General features: G+C 47.0%; 1 protein-coding gene across 1 annotated transcript in view; it reads right to left on the reverse strand.

Annotated features, from left to right (window-relative positions):
• Positions 1 to 27,751, reverse strand: part of ANTXR1 (ANTXR cell adhesion molecule 1) — a 129,120-nt gene that overhangs the window by 41,365 nt on the left and 60,004 nt on the right. The window contains exons 12-13 of the mRNA XM_081922555.1: positions 26,542 to 26,620; positions 11,441 to 11,536 (exon numbers count right to left, since the gene is read on the reverse strand). Of these exons, the coding sequence (XP_081778681.1) occupies positions 11,441 to 11,536; positions 26,542 to 26,620 (175 nt within the window). The remainder of the gene's footprint in view (positions 1 to 11,440; positions 11,537 to 26,541; positions 26,621 to 27,751) is intronic.

A 27,751-nucleotide genomic window follows, 5' to 3' on the forward strand; every position in this document is an offset into this window, starting at 1 on the left:
CGTAGCAAGGAGCTGGCAAATGCCACAGCGATTCTCTCCAAGAGTAGCATGGAGTCCATCCAGCAGGAAAGCAAAAACAGAGGCATGACAAGCATCTCTCCTAAACCTCAGATGCAGCAGCCTTGGAGAGGAACAGAGAGCTCAATCTCTCCCTACGTAAGAAGGAGCAAAATAAATCAGGCCAATGGAGCTACAGGAGGTTTAATTCACCAGCACCACGCAAATCAATAAGTATAGGTCAGTGGTTCCCAAACTTCTTCTGGAAAACCTGGTGCCATAAACTCACCCCAGGTGCCCCCTATCCTACAGAAAGCATTGTTCAGAATAGTGGTTTGCACAACCCACTAAGGAAGATAATAGTACAATCAATTTCAAAGCAGTAACAATTAGTTCCACATCAATTCAATTAAAACTATTTGGTTTAACTGATTCAACAAAATTGATTAACCTCATCCAGTGATTCCAGCTTTTCAAGTCTAATAATCTTTTACACCTCCATTGCCCCCTGCCTCTTGGCCTGCCCCCCCCCAAGGTAATTCCCTTCAGGGCAGTCTCACCCACTTTGAGAACCACTGTACAGATCGACTGGTGCTTTGAGATTTTGTGCAGCCCACTCTCTGGGCCCCACCTCCTCCTCTCCAAGCCTTTGCCTGCCCACCTGTCTTCTTTGAAGAGCACTCGTAGCCAAGTAAGATTGTCTTCCATGAACACGGTTTTAACAGTGAGCCAGTATGTGACTGTGGAGGCCAATTCTGGATACACACGTCCTTCCACAGTGGGGACATAGGTTTCTGGGCGGGAGTTGATCATGGTGAGGGTCTGCCAGCATTTTTCATCCTGAGTTTGAGCGTCTTCAAAGTCCATGACACCTTTGGTAAAGGCTGTTCTCGAAATTGGAGCACTCGCAGGCCAGTGTTGGTGTTTATACTACTTTTTATTTTAGATTTGCCTTGAGAGAGTCTTTAAACCTCTTTTGTTGACCGCCAGCATTACACTTTCCATTTTTAAGTTTGGAATAGAGTAGTTGCTTTGGAAGACAATAAGCAGGCATCTGAACAGCATGACTAGTCCAACGAAGTTGATGTTGAAGAATCATTGCTTTGACACTGGTGATCTTTGCTTCTTCCAGTACACTGGCATAAGTTCACCTGTCTTCCCAAGTATATGCAAATTTTTTCAGAGACACTGTTGATGGAATCTTGTGAGGAGTTGGAGATGGTGTTTGTAAGTGGTCCATGTTTCACAAGCATATAGTAAGGTTGGCAGTACAATAGCTTTGTAAATAAGCATTTTAGTTTACCTGCAAATGTCCTGGTCCTCAAACACTCTGCACTTCAATCAGGAGAAAGCTGCACTCACAGAGCTCAGGCGATCAATGTTGGCCCTGTGCCCAGGTAGGAGAAGTGACCGACATTTTCCAATGTTACACCATTGAGTTGGATTTGTGGTGCTGCAGAGGGGCTGTTTGGTGCTTGTTGGTGCAGCACTTTGGTTTTTTGGATGTTGAGCAATGGGCCAAGCTTTTCATAAGCTTCTGCAAATATATTTAGGATGGTTTGGAGGCCATCCTCCAAGTGTGCACACACTATGTTGTCATCAGCATATTGAAGCTCTATGATGGAAGTTGCGGTGACCTTACTTTCTGCTTAAAGTATGCCTTCCCTCTCAGGTCCCAATCCACACAAGTGACCAGAGGGAGAGGCCGCTGAAGAGTCTTCAACATGCTCTTCAAGGGAGTATCTGAAAGAGGGTTTTCTCCACCTCCTCTCCTTCTTTCGTAATAATGTAGCATCATTCGATGAAACCCACCAACAAGAGGTATATGCAGTGATGGACAAAGAAAGTGCATAGTTAATAGATGGAACTCATGGCCACAATATATCATGTTGGCTTCTAGTTTGGATAGCTGTAGAAGGGGATTAGATAAAATTGATGGTGGAGGAGCATTTACTAGCTGTTGTAGTGGATAGGATATGCTTTAACAGATGGCCTACATGTCAAGAGATGCAAAAATTGTAAAAAGAGACTGTGAAAGGATACTGTTAAGAGAATCTGCTTCTTCATACTGTCTTGTGAATGTGTCAGTCCTGTTTGTGCCTTGCTCAACACTGCTCTGCTTTTAGGCCCTCGTGGAGAAGGGCCAGGGAAAAGCTCTCCCCGACTTCTTAGGGTCTGCGATGTTCCAGCCCTCCTCTTTCAAGGCAGCAGCACTGGAGTCCAAGTCCTGGGACCATGATATGTCTACACTCTAAATGTTTGCATTTCATTTTCAGCTCCAAGAACGAAAAATGTATACATGGACAGCTTTGTTTAACATGAAACATATACCGCCCTGTGTCCATCCCTGCCACAGAGGGGGACTGAGATTAAAACCAGACATTTTCCTTTCCTTTTTCTGCTTCTTTGTTTCCACTGCTCAATAGTATGAATGGCAAGCACCATGCTATGATGGCATAAAGAATGGGAGCAGCAGCAGCAGCAGCAGCAGCAGCAGCAGCAGCAGCAAAGCACACTGGGTCACTGAGCGAAGCCAAATGCAGTAGGTGTTGCCCCATAATGTCTCGCCCATTTAGCTTCAACAGGCAGAGACGAATTCCATTCACAGAAACAACAAAAAAAGCTAGGCTAAAAACAACGCACCACTTTCGACCCAAAGCATCTAAATCTCATGATGGATACTTCTTCATGCAGCGCATAGTTAACCAATGGAACTCACTGCCACAGGGGGCAGTGATAGCTACTATATTGGATGACTTTAAAAAAGGATTAGACAAATTCATGGAGAAGGAGGATATCAGGAACTCCTAGCCGCGATGGCTATGCTCTACCTCCACAATCAGAGGCAGCAACACTCCTGAATATTAGTTGCAGAAAGCCATGGGGTGGGAGAGGGCTCTTGTGCTCATTTTCTGCTCTCTGGATTCCCAAGGGCATCTGGTTGGCCGCTGTGAGAACAGGATGCTGGACTAGATGGGTCCTTGACTTGACCCAGCAGGAATCTAGCCATTGGAAGCTTGCAACTCGTTCCAAGGAGGTTTGCAAAAGAAAACTTTCCGCTGGGTTGCCTGGTGCTGTTTCCACTGTGCGCATTTTGCTCAAGATTATTTCTCACAACTTTCCTCTTAAGTTTCTTCGCTTAAAATAATAATAATCAAGCAATGTTATTTTTTTTGGAAAGCATCCTAATAGGCCAGATAAACAATGCTTGTCATTAGCTCTATGGATGGAAAGGGCGGCTGTCACACCATTCTGAACCTCATTATTTCCTCCACGCTGATGGGAAAATGTGTAAGTTCCACTGTAATTGTTCCTTGGGGGTTACAGCTGAGCATCTGCGTTTCCTCTCCAGCTTCACCCTCAATATTAATCAAACATTCTTCAGTTATTCTTACATTCCTCTTTCCTCCAACATTTCAGATCCTTTGGGCTAATTAAAGTCCAGGGTGAGAACCAAATTTTTCCAAACGGATCCAGTATTACTTTTCTCATCACCAGATATTTCCATGAGAATTATGGCATTTGGAGTGATGCTTTCCCAGAATCATAGATTTGGAAGGGGCTCCCAAGGTTCATCTAGTCCAACCCTCTGCACGGCAGGAATCACGGGTAAAAAATTCCTGGGAGATGGCCATCCAAGCTCTGTTTAAAGACTTTGAATGAAGCAGAACCCACCACCTTCTGAGACAGTCCATTCCACAGTCTAACAGTTCTTACCATCAGAAAGTTCTTCCTAATATTTAGCCAGAATCACTATTCTTGTCATATGAATCCATTGGTTCTGGTCCTTTCCCCTGGGAGCAGCAAAAAGCAAGTTGGCTCCATCTTCCCTGGGACAGCCCTTCACATATTTGAAGATGGCTATCCTTTCACTTCTCAGTCTTCGGGCTAAACATCCCCAAGTCCCTCAACCATTCCTCATAAGGCTTGGTTTCCAGATCCCTGATCCTCTTTGTTGCCTTCCTCTGCACACCTTTCAACTTGTCAATATCCTTCTCAAACTGGACACAGGACTCCAAATGAGGTCTGACCAAGGCAGAACCTTGTTTAGTCATTTAGTCGTGTCCGACTCTTCGTGACCCCATGGACCAGAGCACGCCAGGCACTCCTGTTTTCCACTTCCTCCCGCAGTTTGATCAAACTCATGCTGGTAGCTTCAAGAACACTGTCCAACCATCTTGTCCTCTGTCGTCCCCTTCTCCTTGTGCCCTCCATCTTTCCCAACATCAGGGTCTTTTCCAGGGAGTTTTCTCTTCTCATGAGGTGGCCAAAGTCTTGGAGCCTCAGCTTCAGGATCTGTCCTTCCAGTGAGCACTCAGGGCTGATTTCCTTAAGAATGGATAGGTTTGATCTTCTTGCAGTCCATGGGACTCTCAAGAGTCTTCTCCAGCACCATAATTCAAAAGCATCAATTCTTTGGCAATCAGCCTTCTTTATGGTCCAGCTCTCACTTCCATACATCACTACTGGGAAAACTATAGCTTTAACTATACGGACCTTTGTTGGCAAGGTGATGTCTCTGCTTTTTAAGATGCTGTCTAGGTTTGTCATTGATGTTCTCCCAAGAAGCAGGCGTCTTTTAATTTCGTGACTGCTGTCACCATCTGTAGTGATCATGGAGCCCAAGAAAGTAAAATCTCTCACTGCCTCCATTTCTTCCCCTTCTATTTGCCAGGAGGTGATGGGACCAGTGGCCATGATCAGAATAGAGCAGGACTATTATTTCTTGACACTCTACTTCTTTTCATGCAGCCTAGAATTGCATTGCCCATTTCTGCTGCTGCATCACACTGTTGACTCATGTTAAGCTTGTGATCTACTAAGACCTCTAGATCCTTTTCACACCCCCAACCTGTATTTGTGGATCATGTTAGTCCTGTCTCAGTGCAGAGCCTTACATTGATCCCTTTTGAAATTTCATTACATTACTTTCTTCCCATCATGTCCTTGTCTTGTCTAGAGTGTGCAAATGATGTCCCCTTGGTTGGTCATTGTGAGGACAGGATGTTGGACTAGATGGGCCACTGGCCTGATCCAGGAAGCTCTTCTTATGTTTTTTGGGACTCCCCAGTACAAGTTGTGTCCCTGGCAGGGTTGCAGGTTGCTCACACCTGCTCTGTTGCAATTCTGCTGCCAGCTAACAAGCAGAAAAGCAGAACCTCAGGAGTTCAGTTAAAGGGAACTCTGGTCTGCACATGCTGGAGAACAATGAGGTTGAAATGGGGAGGCATTGGAATGTGCCACTAGGACACTCCATGCTGCAGACCAACATCCCAAAAGAATGAGCCAAGTTGCAAGCGCCACAACTAAGTGATGGTGTCCTCCAGGCTAATGGGAGGCGGCTTTCTTCCACTACCATCCTCACCTAGCTGCTAGGTATGAGAACAATATCCAGAGAGTGTGTGCTGAGCTGGAAGCGACCTGGAAACAGGAGACACAGAGTGTGTTGGCCTGGGAATCCGATTCAGAGGCTGAACCGGAGGAATTGCAGCCTGCACAGGAGTCCCCGCCTCCAGGGCCGGCTGAACTGGGGCAGGGCCTTGGATCTGAAGCGCCTGCACCTGTGCCGGATCCTCAGGAGCAGGCACCAGGTGATTCCACTCTAGCTCCAGAGGTGATTAAGGACACAGTGCCTACAGGTGCGCCTCTCCCGGCCCTGCCAGAGGAAGGAGAGTCTCCCCCTGGGTCCAGTAACTCCACAGCCTCTCCTGAACTGCAGAGGCTTAGGGCAGAGAGGCGGAGGGAACTGGTTACTCCCAGGAGGAGTGCTCGCCTTAAGGCCAGGAGAGGCGGGTCTCCTGGGGGCCGGGGCCGCCCCTGGCCTCAGAGAAGATAAAGGCCAGTCAGCCCGGTCCCAGGTTGTGGGAGCAACGTCGTTGAGTACCTGCTCCTGCCCGGACCCAGACCTGACCCTCCAGTGTTCCTGTCCCCGCCCGGCTTCCTGCTTCGGACCTCGCCCTGCTCCTTGTGAACTGTTTCCAGGCTAGTGACCCAGGACCGGACTTTGACTACGCCAACGGTAACCTTCCCCCCGGGACCAGCACACAGAGACATGCTTAATCTGTGCAGGGTCCAAAGCTGTGACTCATGGTGAGGCAATATCTTTTGGGGTGCTAATGCTGTGAGCCCCTTCTTCCTATGCTCATCTTCTATAGATGTGTAAATAAAACCATATAGCATAAAGACACCGCAGTCTCCGTTGACCTTCATTCCAAGGAAAAAAGCTAAAGGTAAAGGACCCCTGACAGTTAAGTCCAGTTGCGAACGACTCTGGGGTTGCAGTGCTCATCTCGTTTTACACGCCAAGGGAGCCGGCGTTTGTCCGCTTCTGCAGACAGTTTTTCTGGGTCATGTGGCCAGCATGACTAAGCCGCTTCTGGCGAACCAGAGCAGTGCACGGAAACGCCCTTTACCTTCCTGCCAGAGCAGTACCTATTTATCTACTGGTACTTTGACGTGCTTTCGAACTGCTAGGTTGGCAGGAGCTGGGACCAAGCAACGGGAGCTCACACCATCATGGGGATTCGAACTGCTGACCTTCTGATCGGCAAGCCCAAGAGGCTCAGTGGTTTAGACCACAGCGCCACCAAACCCTGAATAAGCACCTGGAACCACTGAGGTCTCTCACTGCTCAGAGATCGGGATGCCACGTAAGAATACTTTAATTGTTCCCTACATTTAAAAAGAAGAGAAACCGCTGCCAAGTAGAAAAGTAGGATTGTAAGGAGTGCAATGAATTAGGCTAGAAGCTCCCTTCCTGACGTGCTAAAGACAGCATCCCCCTCCCCACCCTCTTGAAGTTTGAAGAGGCACAGGCCAAACTGCCAGCTCAGGAGTCTAACATCTCATTCTGTTGCATGTCCGGATTGGGCCCCTGCCTCTCACTGCTCCACCTGCGTATGACACCTGCTGAAATGAAAGATGGAGGAGATTTCTGCCTGAGCCAGAACACACACACACTAAAATCTCACTTACTGTCTAACTGACCTCGGTTTGACATCAACACATTTACTGTAAATTGGAGTGATGATGAGCCCAATCTTTCATCCTTTCTTCGACAGAACACACTGGAGAATCATCAACAATGATGCATTTGGAAACTATGTTTATCGATGGGTGTTTGCCAGGAAGACCATTTGGTCCAGAAAAATCCATGGCGCTCCTCCACTGAAGTCGGTGAATTTAATTATCCCCAGCCCCCAAATGACGCTGGCCATTTATCTCGCCTGGAGCACAGCTGGGTGGGAACAGTTTCCGTTTAAATTAAAACACATGCTTTACTCAAACACACCTATCAGGGGGGCAACCTGTTCTGGGAGCCACTTTCTAAGGGTGGATAGAAGCAGGGTATCAGTATCTGGGCTAAAACAAAAAAAAAAAACAAGGAAGAATTCAGACATTCTGCACCCAGTTCTCCAAATTCCTTGCCCAGAAAACTCCCCCCTCCCGCTTCCTGCATAAAAATGAGCAAAAAATTATGATTTATTCTATTTTATTATTCAATAGCATTTATGTTTTGTGTGATTCTGGCTGCAATCCTGTGGGAAATTAACTAGAATTAAGTCTCACTGAATTCAGCAGGACTTACTTCTGAGTAGAAGTCATAGGGTTGTGCTGTCACTCTGCTTTTCATAGAACTGTAGAATTTGAAGGGACCCAAAGGATCATTGAGTCTGACCCCCTGCAAATGCAGGAATCACATCTTTTGCAAAGAGTTGTGCTGGGCACAGAAGCAACCTGCTCCCTGGCCCCCAAACATCAGAAGCAGCTGATTCTTCTGCCCCTCCATCTCCATGCATATTGTGAAGGTTATGTCTCTCTCTCTCTCTCTCTCTCATGGTTTGAATACTCAAAAGCATTATAGAAACACATTGGGAAGAATTTAACACTAAGATGATCATTCTGTCAGCTAGGGTTGCCGTATTTCAAAAATGCAAAATCTGATAATACACAACAAAACCGGACACCGGATTTTCCCGGACACAGTTTCCGATGGCCCAGACATATGGGAACCCTAGTAAGCATGGGCATTCCAACTTGGCAGACAAAATCTCCTCCCACCCCCCCCCCCCGTGCTGTTCTGGGGGTGCACCTGACCCCCTCCCAAGTAAATGGGGAAGGGGGGAGAGAGGAAAGCCCCACTGCACAAGGAGAAGGCTTTGTACAGTTTCCACTGATGGGACTTCTGAGGTGAATCCCACTCAATATTTGTTATCAACACCAACATTTCCTTATTATTTATTGCTCCTTACCTCTCTCGCCCTGACCTAGCCACTGTGATCCACACGACGGTCACCTCCAGACTGGATTATTGTAACTCGCTCTAAGTGGGGCTGCCCTTGAGACTGACCCAGAAACTCCAGTGGGTGCAGAATGCTGTGGTGAGACTTCTTACGGGGTCCCTGCCACAGGATCAGATTCACCCGGTGCTATATCAGCTGCACTGGCTCCCAGTGGAGTACAGGATCAGGTTCAAGGTGCTGATTTTAACCTTTAAAGCCCTACGCGTCCTAGGACCCTCGTACCTACAGGACCGCCTCTCCTGGTACGCCCCACAGAGAACCTTACGGTCTTCAAATAAAAACATCTTGGAGGTCCCGGGCCACAGGGAGGTTACGCTGGCCTCAACCAGAGCCAGGGCTTTTTCGGCCGTGGCCCCGATCTGGTGGAATGCTCTGTCACAAGAGACCAGGGCCCTGCGGGACCTGACATCCCTGCAAGACAGAGCTGTTCCGCCAGGCCTTTGGCCAGGGCACAGCCTGACTCCCTCCCTCGGCAATCTTCGCGGAGCTCTGGCCCAATGGTTGCCAGTGGCTTGAATTAATTAATTTTATAATGAATGATTTTAGAGTGTTGTTTGTGCTGTACTTTTGTACTGTTTTATTGTTGTTAGCCACCCTGAGCCTGGCTTTGGCTGGGGAGGGCGGGATATAAATAAAAATTATTATTATTATTATTATTATTATTATTATTATATTATTATATTATTATTATTATTATTATTATTATTATTATTATTATTATTATATTACGTTTGTATTCCCCCTTTCCTCCAAGGATATCAAGGTGATAGTACATAGCCCCCCTCCCCATTTTCTCCTCACACCTCTGTAAGGTCAGTTAGGCTGAGAGGGAATGACCGGCCATGAGGTCATCTGGTGAGTGGCCGAGGAAGGATTTGAACCTGGGTCCTAACCCTAAGCACTGTACCACCCTGGCTCATCATCACAGGCATTGCCCAGCACTTTCATGCCTCCTGTTCTAATCATGAGGTCTAGAAACATGCTTAAAAATCTGCATCCCAAACCAAGTGCCACATTTTGTGTCTTTTTCTGTGCTCCTAAGGAACTGCACGGGACGCGGGTGGCACTGTGGGTTAAACCACAGAGCCTAGGACTTGCCGATCAGAAGGTTAGCGGTTTGAATCCCCACAACTGGGTGAGCTCCTGTTGTTCGGTCCCTGCTCCTGCCAACCTAGCAGTTCAAAAGCACGTCAAAGTATAAGTAGATAAATAGGTACCTCTCCGGCGGGAAGGTAAACGGCGTTTCCACTCGCTGCTCTGGTTCGCCAGAAGCGGCTTAGTCATGCTGCCCACATGACCCGGAAGCTGGACGCCGGCTCCTTCGGCCAGTAAAGCAAGATGAGCACCGCAACCCGAGTCGTTCATGACTGGACCTAATGGTCAGGGGTCCCCTTACCTTTTAAGTAACTGCACAGCAAACAGATTTCTGGAGAAGTGCAACAATTTACTAAACAGTAGCTCACCATGGTGTCTGCCCAGATACCACTCCAAGTCCAACTTGACGCCCTTCAGAAGTTTTAGACAACTGCCAGCTGTGCTTGTTGTGGCTAATGGCACTTATTTTTAAATAATCCGGAAGGCCCCAGGTTGGGGACACCTGCCCTAGGCCTTCTGCAGATACCTCAGCCTTGGGTCCTTGGCTGCTGCCTGCCTGTGCATCCTGGCCCATGATGCCTAGGGTATTAATCTGATAAGCATGCCAAAATGGAGGCACACCACAGCTCCTAAGATTAATTTGAAAGCGGGATCACTTCTGACACAGTACGCAAACACAATTTCGTTGCTGTTGTTCCATTGCTGCTTCTGGCCCAAACCACCCTTCCAAATTTCAACCCCCTGCCACACACACACACACACACACACACACACACACACACACACCATGAGTGGCTAACACCCCTTCAAAATACCTTCAACTCTCCAAGGGAGACTGCAACTCCCTTGCTACAACGGCTCCCCTCCCTGCCTGCCTGGCTGCTTCTGGGCAAAATTCAAAATGCTGGTTATGGCCTATGAAGCCCAATATGGCTTAGCTTAGATTCATGTATTTTATCTGTGTTGTTTTAATTCATGTAAGCCACCTTGAATCCCAGTCTGGGGGAAAGGCAGGATATAAATTTTATGTAAATTTCTATAAAATTATTTTCAAAACCCCAATAAAATCAAGGAAAAATTACAACGTAGAATCTAAAACATACCATTTGTTTTCCCCAAAACAGGTTAAAATTCTCATCAGCTTTCCAAGGATCTGGGTAGACTTCTCTTAAAGAAAATGTTTTTAGCAGGAGCCAGAAATAATACAGTGCTTGATCTCAATAGGCAGGGAGTTCCAAAGTTTAGGGACGCGGGTGGCACTGTGGGTTAAACCACAGAGCCTAGGACTTGCCGATCAGAAGGTCAGTGGTTCAAATCCCCATGACGGGGTGAGCTCCCGTTGCTTGGTCCCTGCTCCTGCCAACCTAGCAGTTCAAAAGCACGTCAAAGTGCAAGTAGATAAATAGGTACCGCTCCAACAGGAAGGTAAACGGCCTTTCCGTGCGCTGTTCTGGTTCGCCAGAAGCGCTTTAGTCATGCTGGCCACATGCTGGCCGGCTCCCTCGGCCAATAAAGCAAGATTAGTGCCGCAACCCCAGAGTCGGTCACGACTAGACCTAATGGTTAGGGGTCCCTTTACCTTTACCTTACCAAAGTTTAAGTACTGCCAAACGAAACGTTTGCATTTTTACAAATGTAGAATCGGTATTGCTGTATGTGGCACCTATAATAGTGCCAATTCCGATCGAAAAGCTCGAAAAGGTACTGCTCAGATGCAGGCTGGCCACCCCACCTGCTGACAGCCCAGGAATGTGCCCAGGCCCAAGTAGCAGTGCCCAGGCCCAAACAGCTTCTGGGGCTGAGCCCTGCTTCATATTGTGCCCCAGATGTAGAGATCGAGTTCCAGCTTTGATCTTCCAGGGACACAAACTGGGGCACCTGAGATGGGAGGAAAGTGAGATCCCTGGTTCCGTACAAAACACTTGGCAGAGCAGATGCAGGTTTCTTTTGTGAGCGATTTCCTTGCTACTCAAATCACTGGCCCGTCCGCACAGAGGAGCTGCTAAAGAGGGAAGAGGTCCCAGTGTGGGCAGGAGGAAACTTACCACAGTGCAGCAGAGCGGCCAGAACCACCACAGCAGAGCCAGCGCCAGCAAAAGGAACAGGATCAGCAGAGCAATGGCCAGGATCGTACCATCAGACTGCAGAGGAGAAGGCAGAAGAGAGCAAGATCAGTGTGGGAACAGAGGACTGGGAGATTATGGATGGCGGCCCGGGACCTGGGAGACCCGAGTTCGAATCCCCACTGGGTGACTTTGGCTCAGTCACTGCCTCTCAGCCTAACCTACACCACAGAGTTGTTGTGGGGATGAAATGAGCTGGGGGAGAGCCACCTGTGCCACCTTGAGCTCCTTGGAGAAAAAGTTGGGTTAGAAATGCAATTAATAAACCAATCCCTGTCGCACCACAAAGCTTACTTAAGGGAATCGCCCACCCCCAAACCTACATCACAAGGTTGTTGTGAAGGTAAAGGTGTAGAAGAAACCACCTGTAGCGATTTGACTTTTTTGGAGGGAGACTGGATAAAATAATAAAAGCAACGAAGGCTACTGCAAGTAGAAAGTAGAAGCCCCTCTCACCACTCTCATGGACACTCCCGCTTCACAGATATGCAGGTGTTTAGCCTGTAAAAAGGCCAAAAGGAGATATGAAAGCCATCTTCAAACAGCTGGTAGGCTTCTGCATGAAAGACGGAGCAAGCTTGTTCTCTGCTGCTTCACAGGGGAGGACCCGAACCAACCGATTCAAATTACAAGGAGATTCCATCTACCTGAGAAAATGGTGCAATTTGCTTTCTTGCAGGTTTTTAAACAGAAGTTGGATGGCCATCTGTCAGGGATTTTTTGCTGTGATTCCTGTACTCTGGGGGTTGGACTAGATGACTCTTGGGGTCCCTTCCATCTCTACAATTCTATGATTATATGAAAAATTGAGTGCTTTGCAACGCCAGGATGCAGCACTGATCTGGTCTGAGCATCAGAAGACAGAGAAATGCATGGAACTCTGAGCTAGAGAGAGGTTGAGGCTCAGCCATAACAAATTGAACTTTCCCTTCATTTATCAGCCTAAGAAATCAGGGGCCCCAGACACTTTATTTGCTAAATATCAGCTGCATTCCAACAATGCTCTAAGTTATGGTTAGGACCTGAGGATCATGAACCAGTGCTGTGCTCATGCACCCTCTCCTCCTGTTACACACGGTCAAACCATAGTTTGTTGTTACACCTTTTTCAGCAAAGCAGGGCTTGATCAAACCAGAGTGTGCACCTTCAAATCAGAACTGCAAATCAGCCTTCAAATCAGCCTTCCTTCTGGGAATGATCGGAGAGGAGATTAAGAAAGAAGATTATATAATGTTTCAATATGCAACTGTAGCTGCCAGGATTCTGTTAGCACAAAATTGGAAAACCCCAAATACCCCGACCGTTAAAGATTGGCAGCTTTTGGTTGGTTTAGGTGTTCCGTTTTGGTTGATGATTTCTTTTCTTTTCTTTTCTTTTCTTTTCTTTTCTTTTCCTTTCTTTCTTTCTTTCTTTCTTTCTTTCTTTCTTTCTTTCTTTCTTTCTTTCTTTCTTTCTTTCTTTCTTTTTGGTAAGTGTTGGCTATTTTTCTTTTTCTTTCTTTGCTGTTGTTTGGTTATAGAAAATGAATAAAAAGAAGTTAAAAAAAACCAAATCAGAACTGCAAAACAGGATCACAAACCCTGGCTTGAGAACTTGGTTTGCAATTGCAAACGGCACTTTGCTCAAACTGGGACGTAAACTGTTCAGGTGTGCTGATGCAGAGTTTGTTCCATCTCCAAATCGTGGTGTGTAGGTTCATCTGAAGGCAGCCCCCATTTCTGGAGTGCCTCACCCCTGTTGTTTCTCCAAGTTAGGAAAATGCTCTTTGAATGAATGATATCACGTTGCTTCCAAATTTAATCCCAAGTATAGACTATTCGCTTCCAGAGACCAGCTAATATTTCTGAGCCATTCCTCACTGGTGTCATCAGGCTTTTGGGATAAGCAAGCACAGACAAAATTAGGTTTGGCCAGAGTTCAGCTCAGCGGCTTTGGTTTTAAAGAGCCAGACAGTTAAAATAACAAAAGTGGGGGGTGGGGGTGGCAGAATGGCCACATAGGGAGGCTGCTTCTGACCTAAGGTAGCAATCAAGGGCTTTGCTGATCCTGGCGTGTTGAGGAGGTGGGGGTTTCGGTGTAGGTTCAGACATGCACACATGTTGATGGTTCAGCACTTGAGGACTGGCCAGCAAACACACCAGGCTCTTGAGTCAGAGCACCAATCTCTCTAGCTCAGCAGCAGAGACCGGCTACAGTTCTCCAGAGCCTTGGGCAGAAAGGCCTCTGCTAAAGCTGGAAACTGGGAACTTTTGTGTGCTGAGTGTGTGTCCTGCCACAGCGCATGTAGTCACACATTGACAATAATTGCGTTGGAGGCAGTGTAAGAAACCCTGAGCTGTTCCTCCTCTTTTTCTAAGGAGTTGATACCTTTAAAGATACTACAGCACCAGGAAGTCCTCTGAGTCTTTTCGATTCTGCATCTGAAGCATTTCATGTGACTTTGGGCTATCCCAGAGGTATTTAAGTTCTACCTGTGGTGCTCGATCTGTGGTAGCACCTTCACACATGCAAGGAATCACTCTTCACTTGAGACTGCAGTCAATGGACGGTGGACATGCATGCATGCATACATGCATGCATGAATGAATGAATGGAGAAAGCTGAGTCAGGCGATTCCTCCCTCCCAGTACATCTTCAGTTAGTGCTTAGGAAGATTACACCACCACCTGAACCCCTGGAGAGTCTGGAAAATGCTAATGTAGAAAGTCTAGCAGTCTGACCGGGGATAAGGCAGCTTCCCATGTTCATCTAGGCATGAGACATTCTGCCATGCAAAGAATGTTCTCTTCCCTGACCCAGGGCCCCTCCCCAAGATTTAAGATGTATTGTTTATCCGTTCAGTTCCTTGCAAGATTCTCCACCCCCAGAATCAGAGATCAAGAGCCTAGCTTCTCTGTCTGTGCAGTCCTTGACTAGAAAAAGCAGGATGTGCTGCATTATAGCTTAATAAAAGCAACGTAGGACCTTCTAATCTGTTACCTGGTCTGAACCCTAAAGCTCTATTCCGCTGGAACTGACAGGTCTTGCTCAAGAAGAATCAGGCAAGAGTAACCTTTTAGATTCCTTGGAAATATCAGTAAGCATGTGCACAGGCGGTGTGATCCAGTGGTAGACATAGGTTGCGTTTGCACATAATGCTAAACCAAGGTTTGCTTCTTCAAGAGTTGTCTCACCAATGAGCAAACAAACCAATTTTGCCAATCTGGTTGGGGACACAATTCCCATCAGACCCAGCAGCATAGGGGCACATGGGACGGGGCTGGTGAGAATCCACTAAAACCTGATTTATTTCTCCACATCATGCCTAATTTAACCAACTTCTGTCATGTCACCTCTTCCTTGCCTTTTCTCTCTCAACGAAAAAGTCCCAAACGCTGTGTCCTTTTCTCATGGGGGAGGTGCTCCACCCCCCTGATCAGGTTTTTAAAAAATACTTTTGCTTTAAATTTCAATAAACCCCTGCGAAGATGACTTGGCAAAAGAGAAGATAATAAACTTCTTACCTAAACAGATGAAGCAAAGACTTTTGCCAGCTAAAAGTGCCTGATTCTGGGGTTGTCTCCTTTAAACAGTTTTGGGAGGAAAGAAGCTTGCTGGGTTTTTATCAGTGCTGGATAAGGACCACTCTGGCCCTTCTTCAGCTCATTTGGCCAGCAAACACCTGCCAAGATCTCTCTCCTATCTCGCTCAATCTACTTTTCTCTAGGCTAAACACATGCAATGCCTTAAGCCTTTTCTTCTAGGTTGTTTATCATCCTTGTAGATCTCCTGGGCATTCCCTCACAGCTTATCAACACTCCCCTTGAACTCTGTTGCTCAGAAATGAATATGCAGGAGAGAATCCAGGTGAGGATGGCTGGCCCCATCTCTGCCCAGGTCTTTTCAAGAGCATCTTGACCCTTAAGCAGAGGAGACGTAGAGCCTGAGCAGCTTTCGGTTCTCAGATGAGAATGTAGCCCAGGGAAGGAGGCCAGAGGCTCCACAATTGTTTTCAATTAAATGCAGAATGGGCTCAAATGCAGCAAACAGCAGTAGGAAACCTTTACTTCAGCTTTGAAAAGTTCTTGCTCATTAATAAATGTCTAAAGTCTTGTAGCTGTAAAATAAATATTAAAGAACATTTTCTATTGATTTTTTTAAAAAACCACGGCTGCTATTTTTAGACTTTTGGAACCGTCAGAAACAACCCTACTACGATACTGTACCACATCTGCTCATGTCTGCAAGGCATACCATGTTGCCAGATGTTTTAAAGCAGCCTTCCCCAACCTGGTGCTCTCCAGATGTTTTGGCTGAGGCTGATGAAAGCTGCAGCAGAAAATAACTGGAAGGTATCAGGTTGGGGGAGGCTAAGTTAACATTACGCAGCTTGATGGTTTTGGAATTACTTTAAACCAGTGATGGCCAAACTTTGCCCTCCAGCTGTTTTGGGACTACAGCTCCCATCACCCCTAGCTAACAGGACCAGTGGTCAAGGATGATGGGAACTGTAGTCCTAAAACAGCTGGAGGGCCAAGTTTGGCCATCACTGCTCTAAATCATGAACTCTTCACTCAGGGAAAACTTGTCAACTAAGGTAGTTTCACCCTTACGAAGGTTAAACAGTACAAGAGTAAGCAACATTTGCAACTTTCCAAATGTTGCCTGCACAAACATAACAGACAACCTGAACGTGTTCTTATCTTTTTTAAAAAAGAAGGTATGTTTGCATGTGTTTAAATGGCAGGTTTTCAGCCCATTTAAAGAAGGATGGATTAATTAATCGCTTGCTGCAGTGCACTAATCAATTACATTTGGGGTCAGGATATAGTCTGGAGGCAACCTTGCTGAAACTAAGGAGGCCTGGCTCCGGTTACTGCCTAGGAAGAACGTGTAACTTATTTCTTTTATTAAAGTACATTTGTTAGATAACTTAGAATTTAACAAACAAAAAGCTAACATTAAGGAAAGGACAAGTGACGCGGGTGGCGCTGTGGGTTAAACCACAGAGCCTAGGACTTGCCGATCAGAAGGTCGGCAGTTCAAATCCCAGCAATGGGGTGAGCTCCCATTGCTTGGTCCCTGGTCCTGCCAACCTACCAGTTCGAAAGCACGGCAAAATGCAGGTAGATAAATAGGTACCACTCTGGTGGGAAGGTAAACAGCGTTTCCGTGCGCTGCTCTGGTTCGCCAGAAGCGGCTTAGTCATGCTGGCCACATGACCCGGAAGCTGTACGCCGGCTCCCTCCGCCAATAAAGCGAGATGAGCGCCACAACCCTGGAATCGGCCACAACTGGACCTAATGGTCAGGGGTCCCTTTACCTTTAAGGAAAGGACACCTGAAGACTTCAGAGGCTGGCACGATACCCTGCGGGTATAGCACATGCAACCGGCCTAGAAGTTATTCTTCAGACAAATGTTTGCTGAAGCAGAGCCCTTTGGACTTTGGCCAAAGAATTTAAAGCAACATTTCCCAAGATGGCACTCTTCAGAAGCTGCTGTCCTTCAGCTATGCTTGCTGGGGCCGATGGGAGTTGTAGTCCCAAACATGTGGAAGGAACCATATTGCAGGATTGGGGCAGAAATTTGTTTGCGATTGAATGTGAAGCCACCTCATTTGCCCTCCCCCAAGCCAACAGGGGAACCAAAACATAGCTATCATTTTTGTCTGGACCTTTTAAGAAAGATTAGAAAAAGATCAAAAATTGATGCTAAAAGTGGGTGAATGGAACTTAAGGTTGGAAAAACGAGAAGCTGGGAGAAACAGATATTGATGGTTCATCCATTTCTAACAAGCTGGGAAAGGTGGCTTTAAACAGATATATTTTGCTCATTGACATCTTACAACACTCAAACTGTATGTTCAAACACTTTTGTCCTCCTCCTGGGCTTTTATAAAGGCCTTATAATTGTTGGTTTTTCCAACCAAAACCCAGGTAAATCTGTAGAAATTTCAAATCGAGTGTGGCCTATAATATGCCAGAGAAACCAAAAAGGCCAAAAGTTTTGCTTATAGCATTGTTGCCAGCTGGAGAAACAGAGAAAACAACAATTGGCAGGACACCACTGAACACAAATTAGCTTTCAAAGTTGGAAATCTTATAGGATCAGTGGCGTAGCGTTGGTTGTCAGCACCAGGGGCAAGGCAAGTAATTTGCACCCCCTAACCCGTGGATTTGCGCCCCCTAACCCTAACCCCCAGGTGTTGCGCCCAGTGCCGCCGGCCCCTCCTGCACCCCCCACACTACGCCACTGTATAGGATACACACTGGGGGCATTTTCCAGTTGCTTCCTCAATGTCTGTGAAAACAGTGTGAAGACCAAGAATGGTTGCTATATTAAGTTGTTGCTCAAAATAATGCAGTTTGTAGTAACACGTGCAGCATACAGGTGGGCGATAGGGTAAAGTTCTGCCCCATCTGGAATCCAGGACAGAACATAGATGCCTCCTGTAGATAAGAAAGGGAGGACATCACGAGGGGGACTTTTTACTGCTGAGTGTCTTCCAAATGTTTTTGACTACAACTCTCAGTATCTCCTAGCATGATCATGCTAGCTGGGGTTGATGGGAGTTGTAGTCCAAAACATCTGGAGGGCACCAGGTTGGGGAAGTAACTAGCCAAATTCTTTGTCTGGAGATGGAATTTCCAGGTTCCCACTCAAGGGCAAAGACAACCCCTTTATTTGATGCTCCCTTTAGTTGTAGGGGTGGCAATGAGCTGTTGCTGCCTGATTTTAGCACAGCCAAAGAATAGATTTCTTCATTGTTTTCTGTTGGCAGGCAAAACCTCAATAAACGGAGGTCTCTTATTTTGAAGCCTTGAGAAGAGCAACTTGGCATAGCTTCCACAGGGCAAATTTTTCTCTGCGGCATGGAAGTTGCTGTCTATCATTCATTTTATCACGTATATGTACAGGGTTTTAAAAATACATATAACTGAAACAATCTGGTCTAATAAAAAGGAAATTAAAACTCCCAGACTCTCTGCTGGTTTTAGACTCCAGCTTGCTTTGATCATCCAATGTTTTCTAGTTTCTGGAACAGCAGCCAAAGCAGACACGAGGGGAATCTCATAAAATAACTGCCATGCTTGAGACAGGGGATGTAGCCTGACCTGCCTTTATCTACCTTGTTTGTGCTGCTCTAGAGTAGTAGACTTCATGGAAAACGATAGTGTGGAATGGAAAAATTTAATCAGGGCAGCAAAATTTGGTATGCTGGTGATTTGCAGTAGAAGATACTGTATCCGTTCTCAGTTCATCTATGGTCATGGTTCAAAGATTCCAAGTGCATGGCGGAATGCTTTCATGTATTCAAGAACCATCAACTGCAGTGCACATCGAAAGCTAGAAGTCTAAACTTCTCCCAGAGAAGCTCAGTATGGCAAAAGAACCTAAGAACTGCCTGGTGGTATCTCCAACTGGACCAGAGTACAGTGGTGCCTCGCAAGACGAAATTAATTCGTTCCACGAGTTGCGTCGTCTTGCGATTTTTTCGTCTTGCGGAGCGTGGATTCGCTGGGTATTAGCGGCTTTCAGAAAAAGGAAGCAAACTCGCAAGACGTTTTCGTCTTGCAAAGCAAGCCCATAGGGAAAATCGTCTTGCGAAGCAACGCAAAAAACGAAAAACCCTTTCGTCTTGCGCGTTTTTCGTCTAGCGAGGCATTCGTCTTGCAAGGCACCACTGTACTGCACGATCACATCTTACATGCATTTAACTTGCACAGTTTCAACCATAAGCAGTTGAAGGCAAGCTGGCTGTAACTGTCCAAGTTAAATCTAAGCAAGGCAGAACTTCAAAGCTTGTACAGTGGTACCTCGGGTTACATACGCTTCAGGTTACAGACTCCACTAACCCAGAAATATTACCTTGGGTTAAGAACTTTGCTTCAGGATGAGAACAGAAATCGTGCAGTGGCGGCGCAGTGGCCCCATTAGTAAAGTGGTGCTTCAGGTTAAGAACAATTTCAGGTTAAGAACAGACCTCCAGAACGAATTAAGTTCTTAAGCCGAGGTATCACTGTATTGTGCAGGCACCCAGCTCATAAGTAGCTTTTAAGCTTTCTGCCTTGCTTGGGAGACAAGACCCCCTCAGGGTGCCGGCTCTGGGAGCGCCCCTCACCCACTAAACCACAGAGGTATACATGGTTTTAAGTATACACAATTTTTGGTGTATACGCAGAATTCTTGGAACCAAACCCCCATGCAATATGTGGCCGTACCCTATGGCAGAAGCAGAGGACAGGAGTGTTACCAGAATCCAGATAGTGCCAAAAATGTATTCCAAGTTCCCAGGACAAGACAGACAGAATGGCTTCAGTGAGAATGAGGAAGGCGCAGCACTGCTAAGCGATTCTGTTTAGGACGTGAAACCTTAAGAAAAACAAATATTTCTCCACCTCTGACTCGTGAGAGCCTAGCTAGCTCTGCTCCCATGGTTCCCGTTTGCATGGTTTAGTGGCAGCAGGTGGCCAAATGGGGCCTTGGCTGAGCCCCAGGACATTAGGAAAGTCCACGGCACTTAGACCCCGCTTCTGCTGGAGGACTGTGAGTTTTCCTTTAAAGAAAAAGAAGAAGAAAGCAAGCCATTCCAATTCCTGAGAGAAAAGCAGCAAAGCAAAACAAGCTGGCAAAACTTTAAAGCAATTTCTGGCCACTCCTGCCTTTCAAGTGTTCTTAGCCACTGAGCAAAATCATGGCTGGGACTGATGAGTTGGTTGTTTTGCACCCCAGGCAATAGGAATCTTTGGGGTCCTAAAGAGCTGCAGCTTTCTCTGTTCTTCTCTTCCTCATTTTGTAGTCCTTAGAATCACCATAGTTCTAAATACCTCATCCCCCCCCCCAATTGTTCCCTGTGGGCTCATCCACACTCCTGTTTGTCCCCTGTTTTATTTCATTTCTCCTTTGATTTTTAGGCAAAGGTCTTTGTTATGTACTGAGGATCCAAAAGACAGCAGTCTGATTGGTCCTAGAACAACAGGGTCCAGAAGGCAGCAGTCTGATTGGTCCACAGGAGCCATCCAATCCAGCTCCAGGTGGAAGTGAATCCGCAACCTGATTGGCCTACAGGTGAATCCCGGAATTAGCCAATCATGTGGGGCCCATTGTGTAAATAATGTATATAAAGCAGACATTCTGAGGGAACTTCCATTCCTCCTCACCACTATGAGCTGAATAAAGAGCATGAAATCCACTCTCAACTCTGAGTATATTTCAGTCTTTTTCTCTCTCCTCCCCCCAACCTACCCTGGGAAAACTCACTGTTTACTGCTAAATCGGAACAAAAGCCAATCTACAGCAGAAAACGTGTTCATCCTCTTGGGTGCAAAGTTCCTAAATCTTCCACAGCCAATTGGACATTAAGGGCAAGGAAGGAGATGATTAAATATTCAGTTTATATTTAATTTAAATTTGTTGTTTAAACTCTGCTCTCCTTTGGAAAGCCAGCCTCATTCTGCACCTATACCTATAAACAGTCACAAGCAAAGGTTACTCACATTTGCTCGCTGGGCCTGGGACCCCAAGTCTTTTAACGTCCTAGCAGCACCCATCTGCCATACCCTGAACCCATTCTTAAATCTTTGGCAGGCTGCAGATTACTTATGCTAGCATTTTGGAAATCCTTCTCCTATGCCCATCATGTTTTGTCTCCATGTTGTAAGGAAATTCAAGTGTATCAGTTCTGCAGCTCAATAAATAGAATTCCTCAGCCAATGGCAGAAGGTTTTCCACCTTCTGCCAGCCGCCTTTGGCCACTGAGTCCTTTTGGCGCATGGAATGGAAAAAGCATGTGGAGCTCCATGAAGGGGATCCATTTGCCCTGCGTGGGCTCAGTCTGCCCTCCACCTCCCTTCTGGATCACTCAAAGCCAGTGATCTCAGAGCAGGGTTTGGGACTAATCTCAAAACCCACACTGCGATGAGAAAGGCTAATCATATTGCGCACTAACAAACAGCTAATGGAGGCCAGGCTTATGCGCCACTTGGGCAAGTGGGCTAGGCCCAAGAGCCAAATTTCTGCCACACTTCCAGCCTCCACACCTCTCAGCACCAGCTTTCCACCCCAGCTGAGGGATTTTTGGCTCTTAAAGCACCTTGTGTTGGGGGAGTATCCTGCAGCAGGATCCAGACCCCACGAGCGTGTATTTGAAATGCAATTTGTCTTCAACATGCTCGTGACCTCACCCCAGCCAAATACCTTGCAGGATCCGGCAACAAACCCTGCCTTACTTTATTTCAGCCGAGAATCTGAAAATGGCTGGATTTTTGTTTCAATCAAAAATTTAATCAGGTTTCACGAGCAAACCAAAATTCAGTAAGGGGGAAAAAAGGAGTGCTACTTCTAGGATATAAAAAGTTTCCAAAACACTCTAAGCAGTGGAAACACGTACAAGACTCTTGGCTATAAAATAAATCTCAGCCCTGCCCACTTTGATTGAAATACACATTTCATTCATTCTTTTCTTTGTTTTGCCAGACTGGACGTGCCTGTCTTTCGTCCAGAGAGGGACACTGTCCACGGGGGAGTGTTTGCGAAGCAACAGGCATCAGGAATTTATGGGCTGCCTGCGCCAACCCTAGCCCCAGATTTGTACTCCAGCAATAAAGTCAAATATTTCCCCGATTCGGGTCACAGGCAGGCCACTTTTTCTAGGCACTTGCTACTAAAACATCCTCTATCTGATGGGGTTGGGGCAGGGGAAGCTGAACTCCCTGCAGGGGGCAGCATCAGCTATGGGCAGGTCCGTCCCAAGGTATTTTGGCACCTGAGGCAAACCACAAAATGGAGCCCCTCTCCCTGCCAGGAGAGTGAAGGGGAGAGTGAAGCTCTAACAGCAGGAACAAGGGAGTGAGGATGGGAATCAAATCAACCTTTACTTGATGGTTGAAGAGGGAATCAAAGGCCGTCATGGAGGTGGCTGTGAATCACACCAGGCGGGCGCAGAGCCCAGGAGAGCCGAGAGGGCAGCCCCTTGCCATTTCTCCCCTCAGAGTAGAAGGAGACCAGCAGTGCCTCCAGTTCACTGAGAGGCCTCTGTAGAGGTGGCATGGCGGGGGGCACTGCGGAGGAGATGGCAGATCCGGCCTCCAAGGAGCAGTGGCGAGCAGTGAATTGTTTTGTAGTGGAAGAGTTAGGGCCAGAGGTGTCGGCTTGCGGGGGCGATAGTGGGGGCCCCGATATTGCATACATGAGCATTGCGCCTCCCTCCCTAAAGCGGGCAAAAGCTTCCTGGGCTTTGAGAAGAAGGCGCCAGGCTCTAATACTTTAATACTCTAATTTACCAGGAACATTTAGGGGACTGGTCTAGTCCCCGTGAGGGACGCGGGTGGCACTGTGGGTTAAACCACAGAGCCTAGGACTTGCCGATCAGAAGGTCAGCGGTTCGAATCCCCATGACGGGGTGAGCTCCCGTTGCTCGGTCCCTGCTCCTGCCAACCTAGCAGTTCAAAAGCACATCAAAGTGCAAGTAGATAAATAGGTACCGCTCCGGCAGGAAGGTAAACGGCGTTTCCGTGCGCTGCTCTGGTTTGCCAGAAGCAGCTTAGTCATGCTGGCCACATGACCCAGAAGTTGTACACCGGCTCCCTCGGCTAATAAAGTGAGATGAGCGCCGCAACCCCAGAGTCGGCCACGACTGGACCTAATAGTCAGGGGTCCCTTTACCTTTACTAGTCCCCTTGGTCCGCTGACAGCACGCCATGGCTATGGAGCTTGCTGCAGCTGTCACCGTCATTGAGGCAGTGGCAGCATCAGCAGGCAATGCAATCCTTGGAGGCTGGATCTGCTGCCCTATGGATTCTGCTGCCTGAGGCACTTGCCCCACCTTCCCTCATGGGTGGGCTGGCCCTGGCCTTGGGGACCTACCAGGGAACAAATAATAGTCAACTCTGTACTCTCTCCCCCCCACCCCAGTTGCTGGATGATCATTGTTTAATTGTTTGTTAATTGTGATTCTGGGTTGCACCAATGGAAAGGCAGGGAAAGTGTTTTGCAACTCAGAAATCAGCAGCCACACTGGGCATGTTGAAAAAGGGTCCAAGTCAACCAAAGACCAAGAAAGACGGGCCCAAAGAAGGGGGAAAGATGCTCAGCTCAGGCTCCCTTGCCCTGAGAGTGATCCTGGCAGCCTAGAGACTGATTGATGAAGCCTCTCCAAACCACTGCACGTCCTGACTCATCACTTGGTAATCACTGCAATAAAATCTGCTGTTCCCTATGAAGGCTGAAAAGGAAGGAAACACAGCTGGAGCATCACAATACAGGCAGAATATTGTTTAAGGCAAAACCACATAATATCATAGCACCCAAGGAGACTTCTTACATAAGAGCTCTGGTGCATAATTCAAGCCTTCAGAGCTGCTCCTGCTGCTGCTGCAAGGATCTATTGTATATAGCCTTTCTCATGCTGAATTCAGCTCCTAACAGTTCAACAGGAGGGGGGGTGGGGAAACCCTGTAGAAAACAGAAATTACACTAAGCTGCCTGGGGAAAAGAATCCAGGACTTTTTAATGAATATGGCTCAAGAACATAAGAAAAGCTTGCCGGATCAGGCCAATGGCCCATCAAGTCAAGCATCCTGTTCTCACAATGGCTGACCGCAAGCAGGACCTGAGCACAAGATCCCTCTCCCCTCCTGTAGTTTCCAGCAACTGATATTCAGAAGCATTGCTGCCTGCGACTGTGGAGCCAGAACATAACTGTCGTAGCCATTGATCGCTCTCTCCTCCATGAATTTGCCTAATCCCCTTTTAAAGCCCTCTAGTTCAGTGGCATCACTGCCTCCTGTGGCAGCAAGCTCTGTAGTTCAACTACGCACTGCATGAATAAGGACTTTCTTTTATCTGCCCTGAATCATCTAGCATTCAGATTAGGCTCCTGTCTGAAACTCTGAAAAGCAGCTGCTAGACAGAGCAACGGTGTTATTTTGAACCAAAGCCAAAGGGAAAACAGTTCACACAAATGTACGACAGCCAGCTCACTCCTTGTTGGGGAGGTGTAAGAGAGCATGAGTTGCATGCTGCTAGAAGATTTCTCCCAAGGAAAGAATGCGCAGAGGGCCCTTTTGTCATCGAGTTACCAGCAAGGGCTTAAACTGAAATATTAAATACTTTGGGAGAGGGGAAAAACGAGAGGATATCGTACCACCTTGTTTTTGCAAGCACCGCAAAAAGTGACATGCATGGCAGCTTTGGAAACCAACATACATTAATCATGTCAAGGATCCTGGTGACTCCAGGCTATTTTGCTGGTTGCGTTTCAAAGAGGAGGATGACGACACACCCACCTACCCACACCAATTTTCTTTAATCCCCACACATCAGCGTTTGGGGACTGCAGCTCCCTAGGCTGCCCACAAATGTATTATATAACTTAGCTTCTTGTTTTGAGAATCCACATGACAACATGCACCAGTTTTGTCTGAGAGATTCAGAAAGGGACAAGGAATGAGCTTTGCCTGTACAAAACCCTCCGGGAGCAATCTGGCCGCCCTCACTTGGGCGAAACACCCAATAATTTCAAGGGAAGTTCTGCTTGGTAACTGCTTGACCACATCGGCTTGCAGTTGGCCCGGACCGTGCAGGATACTCAATTTCTTGGCCAGCATCTAAGACGGTTTCCAGCCAAAATGCGTAATGAACAGGATGATGATTGTACAGATGGGACCAAAGGAGGATGGGAAGATGGCTGGCCAGTGGGGAGGAAGGGCAGGGAGGGAGACAAGCACGATTCTTTTCTTACCAGCAATGTCTGGGGCCTCTTGGGACTCCAAGGCAGGTCAACAGGAGGTGGAGCCAAAGCCAATGGCAATCAGGGGCAACTAATTCCAGGTTTGTCCCCACCGACCCCTTCTCTGCTGAGAACTATGGGGGCAACTGAGAGTGTCACAGAATCCTGGAATTGAAGAGCTGGAAGGGGCCCCCCAAAGATCATCTAGGCCAATCCCTCCTGCAGTGCAGGAACCACAGTTAAAACCACAGGTGGCCATCCAACCTCTGCTTAGAAACTTCCAATGAAGGAGAGTCCACCACCTTCTGAGGGAGTCCGTTCCACTATTGAACAGCTCTTATCCTCAAAAAGTTATTCCTAATGTTTAGTTGGAATCTCATTTCTTGTAATTTGATTCCAAAAGATAGAAGCTAACAAGCCGGGCTGCCCCCTGGGCGGGCTCTAAGAAGGCAGGCAGATGGGGCTGGCTGAGAGCAGACAGAACTTGGTGAAGTAGTGTCCAATTATCATCATCTTGTTGTTGTTGTTGCTGCTGTTGTTGTTCTTACGTTCTTCCTAGGAGCTCAAGGTGGCATACATGGCTCTCCCTCCTCCCATTTTACACCCACAACACCCCTGTGAGGTAGGCTCTGCTGAGAAATGGCGACTGTCACCCAGGCAGATTCACAGCTTAGTCTGGTCTCCAAGGTGATAGCCCAGTACTCTAACCACTACACCACGCTGGTTCTCGGACCAGTCTTGATTCTTCTCAACACTACTCGCCTCCCCAGATAAGCCTTGCTGCAGATATCCCCTAGCACATCTAGTCCAGTGACCAAGAGCTCACTGAAGCAGAGGCTCACAGATCATAGGATGGTAGAGTTGGAAGGGACCCCAAGGGTCATCTAGTCCAACCCCCTGCAGTGCAAGAATGAGAGCTAAAGTGGCTGTTTCGAGGGAGGGGGTTCCCAAAAGGACCCAGCTGAAGCTGCCCGACCAACCCTTCCCTAAACTGCTCTGCAAGTTAAGCAGCACATTCCTATGAACAGAAGACCCATCAAATTCAACTGGTCTTACTCCCAGGAGAGTGCGTCTAGGACTTCAGCCTAGAAGAATTATATAACACAAGCAGGAGCAAATGTCACTGAACAATGAAAGCATCAAAAGGCAAACTTGCCAGATTTCAGCCGTTATCATCTCTCCCCTTGCATTTCATACCTGTGTCTAAGACACACAGTCCAGGCGGCCCACATTCCCACTCAAGTCAACAGTAGCCATTGCTCTCAATGTTCCCTTAGCGATACCCAAGGGTGGGTTTCTAAGCTGGTCACTTACACAGTGTGTGCTGGATATGATGACGGAACTCGAGATGAAGCTGAGCCCATCGTTCATGCTGACCTGGAGAGCAGCTTCCCTAGAAAAAGGGAGGGAGGAAAACAAGAGGCCTTCCTATTAGGAATGGTAGGAAACGAAATTAATAAGAGAGACTGTAAACTGTTTCAATACGCAGTGACTGCCGCAAGGATACTTCTGGCCCAAAGATGGAAGCAGGAAGAAATTCCAACAGTGGGAGAATGGAGAAGGAAATTGACTGAATACGCAGAATTGGACAAACTGACTGGGAAGATTCGATATCAGAAAGACCAAACGTTTATCGAGGACTGGGGGGAAATTTACAGAATATCTGAAAAACATATGTGATGTACAGACAACGCTTGTTGGTTTTGAAGAGACTCTGTGAGATAGTAAGAAATACTGCAAAAAAGAGACCAACTAAGTTAGTTCTTGGTATGAGCTTTCGTGTGCATGCACACTTCTTCAGATACCAAGACCAACACGGCTACCTATCTGTAACTGCAAAAAAGAGAGTAAGAGGAAAAGGAGTTCTAAAAGGAAATATTATGTTTAGAAATGCGTTAACAAATAGAAATTTTATGAAAAATTGACAGAGAAACTGAGGGAAGTCAAAAATCGAAGAATGAGTGTTAAATTATTTGTTGATTGTATAAAATTTGTTTGGAAAATGAATAAAAATTATTTAAAAAAAAAAATAGAAAAAGGGAGGGAGGGCGAGAGTCATTACCCAAACTGGGCACGGACTTACAATCCCCCTAGCTCATGAAAATGTGATGATGCGGGTTTGGAGGGCGGGGTCAGTCTGGATGTTGCCCTGAGTCCCTTCCAACTCTTGAAATCCTGTCTCTGTGGGAGCAGGCGGCGTGAGGGCAACTTTTGGCTGTCTGGTTAAGCACCATGATTTAAAGAAGTGGCCCTGTGCCCTAGAGCGCATGGGTGGGTCTTGCCCCCGCCCCCCAGCTGGGCAGACTCAGGCACCATCGCCAAGAACGTGCCATTGGATGCAATGTTGCAAGCGGCCCCAGCCCACGCGCTCGCTTGCCCATCACTTGGGAACTGAGGAAATACTCGCCCCATCTGTCTGGATTCTTCCCAAGAATGAACACATTTATTAGCAGATAGACATTACAAAAAACCAACAACACTGAGAGTTTCCAGTTCAGTTTCATCACAAGGAAGCAGATCCAAT

This window comes from Podarcis melisellensis, assembly GCF_964234715.1.
Source record: "Podarcis melisellensis genome assembly, chromosome: 8".
Lineage (NCBI taxonomy): Eukaryota > Metazoa > Chordata > Lepidosauria > Squamata > Lacertidae > Podarcis > Podarcis melisellensis.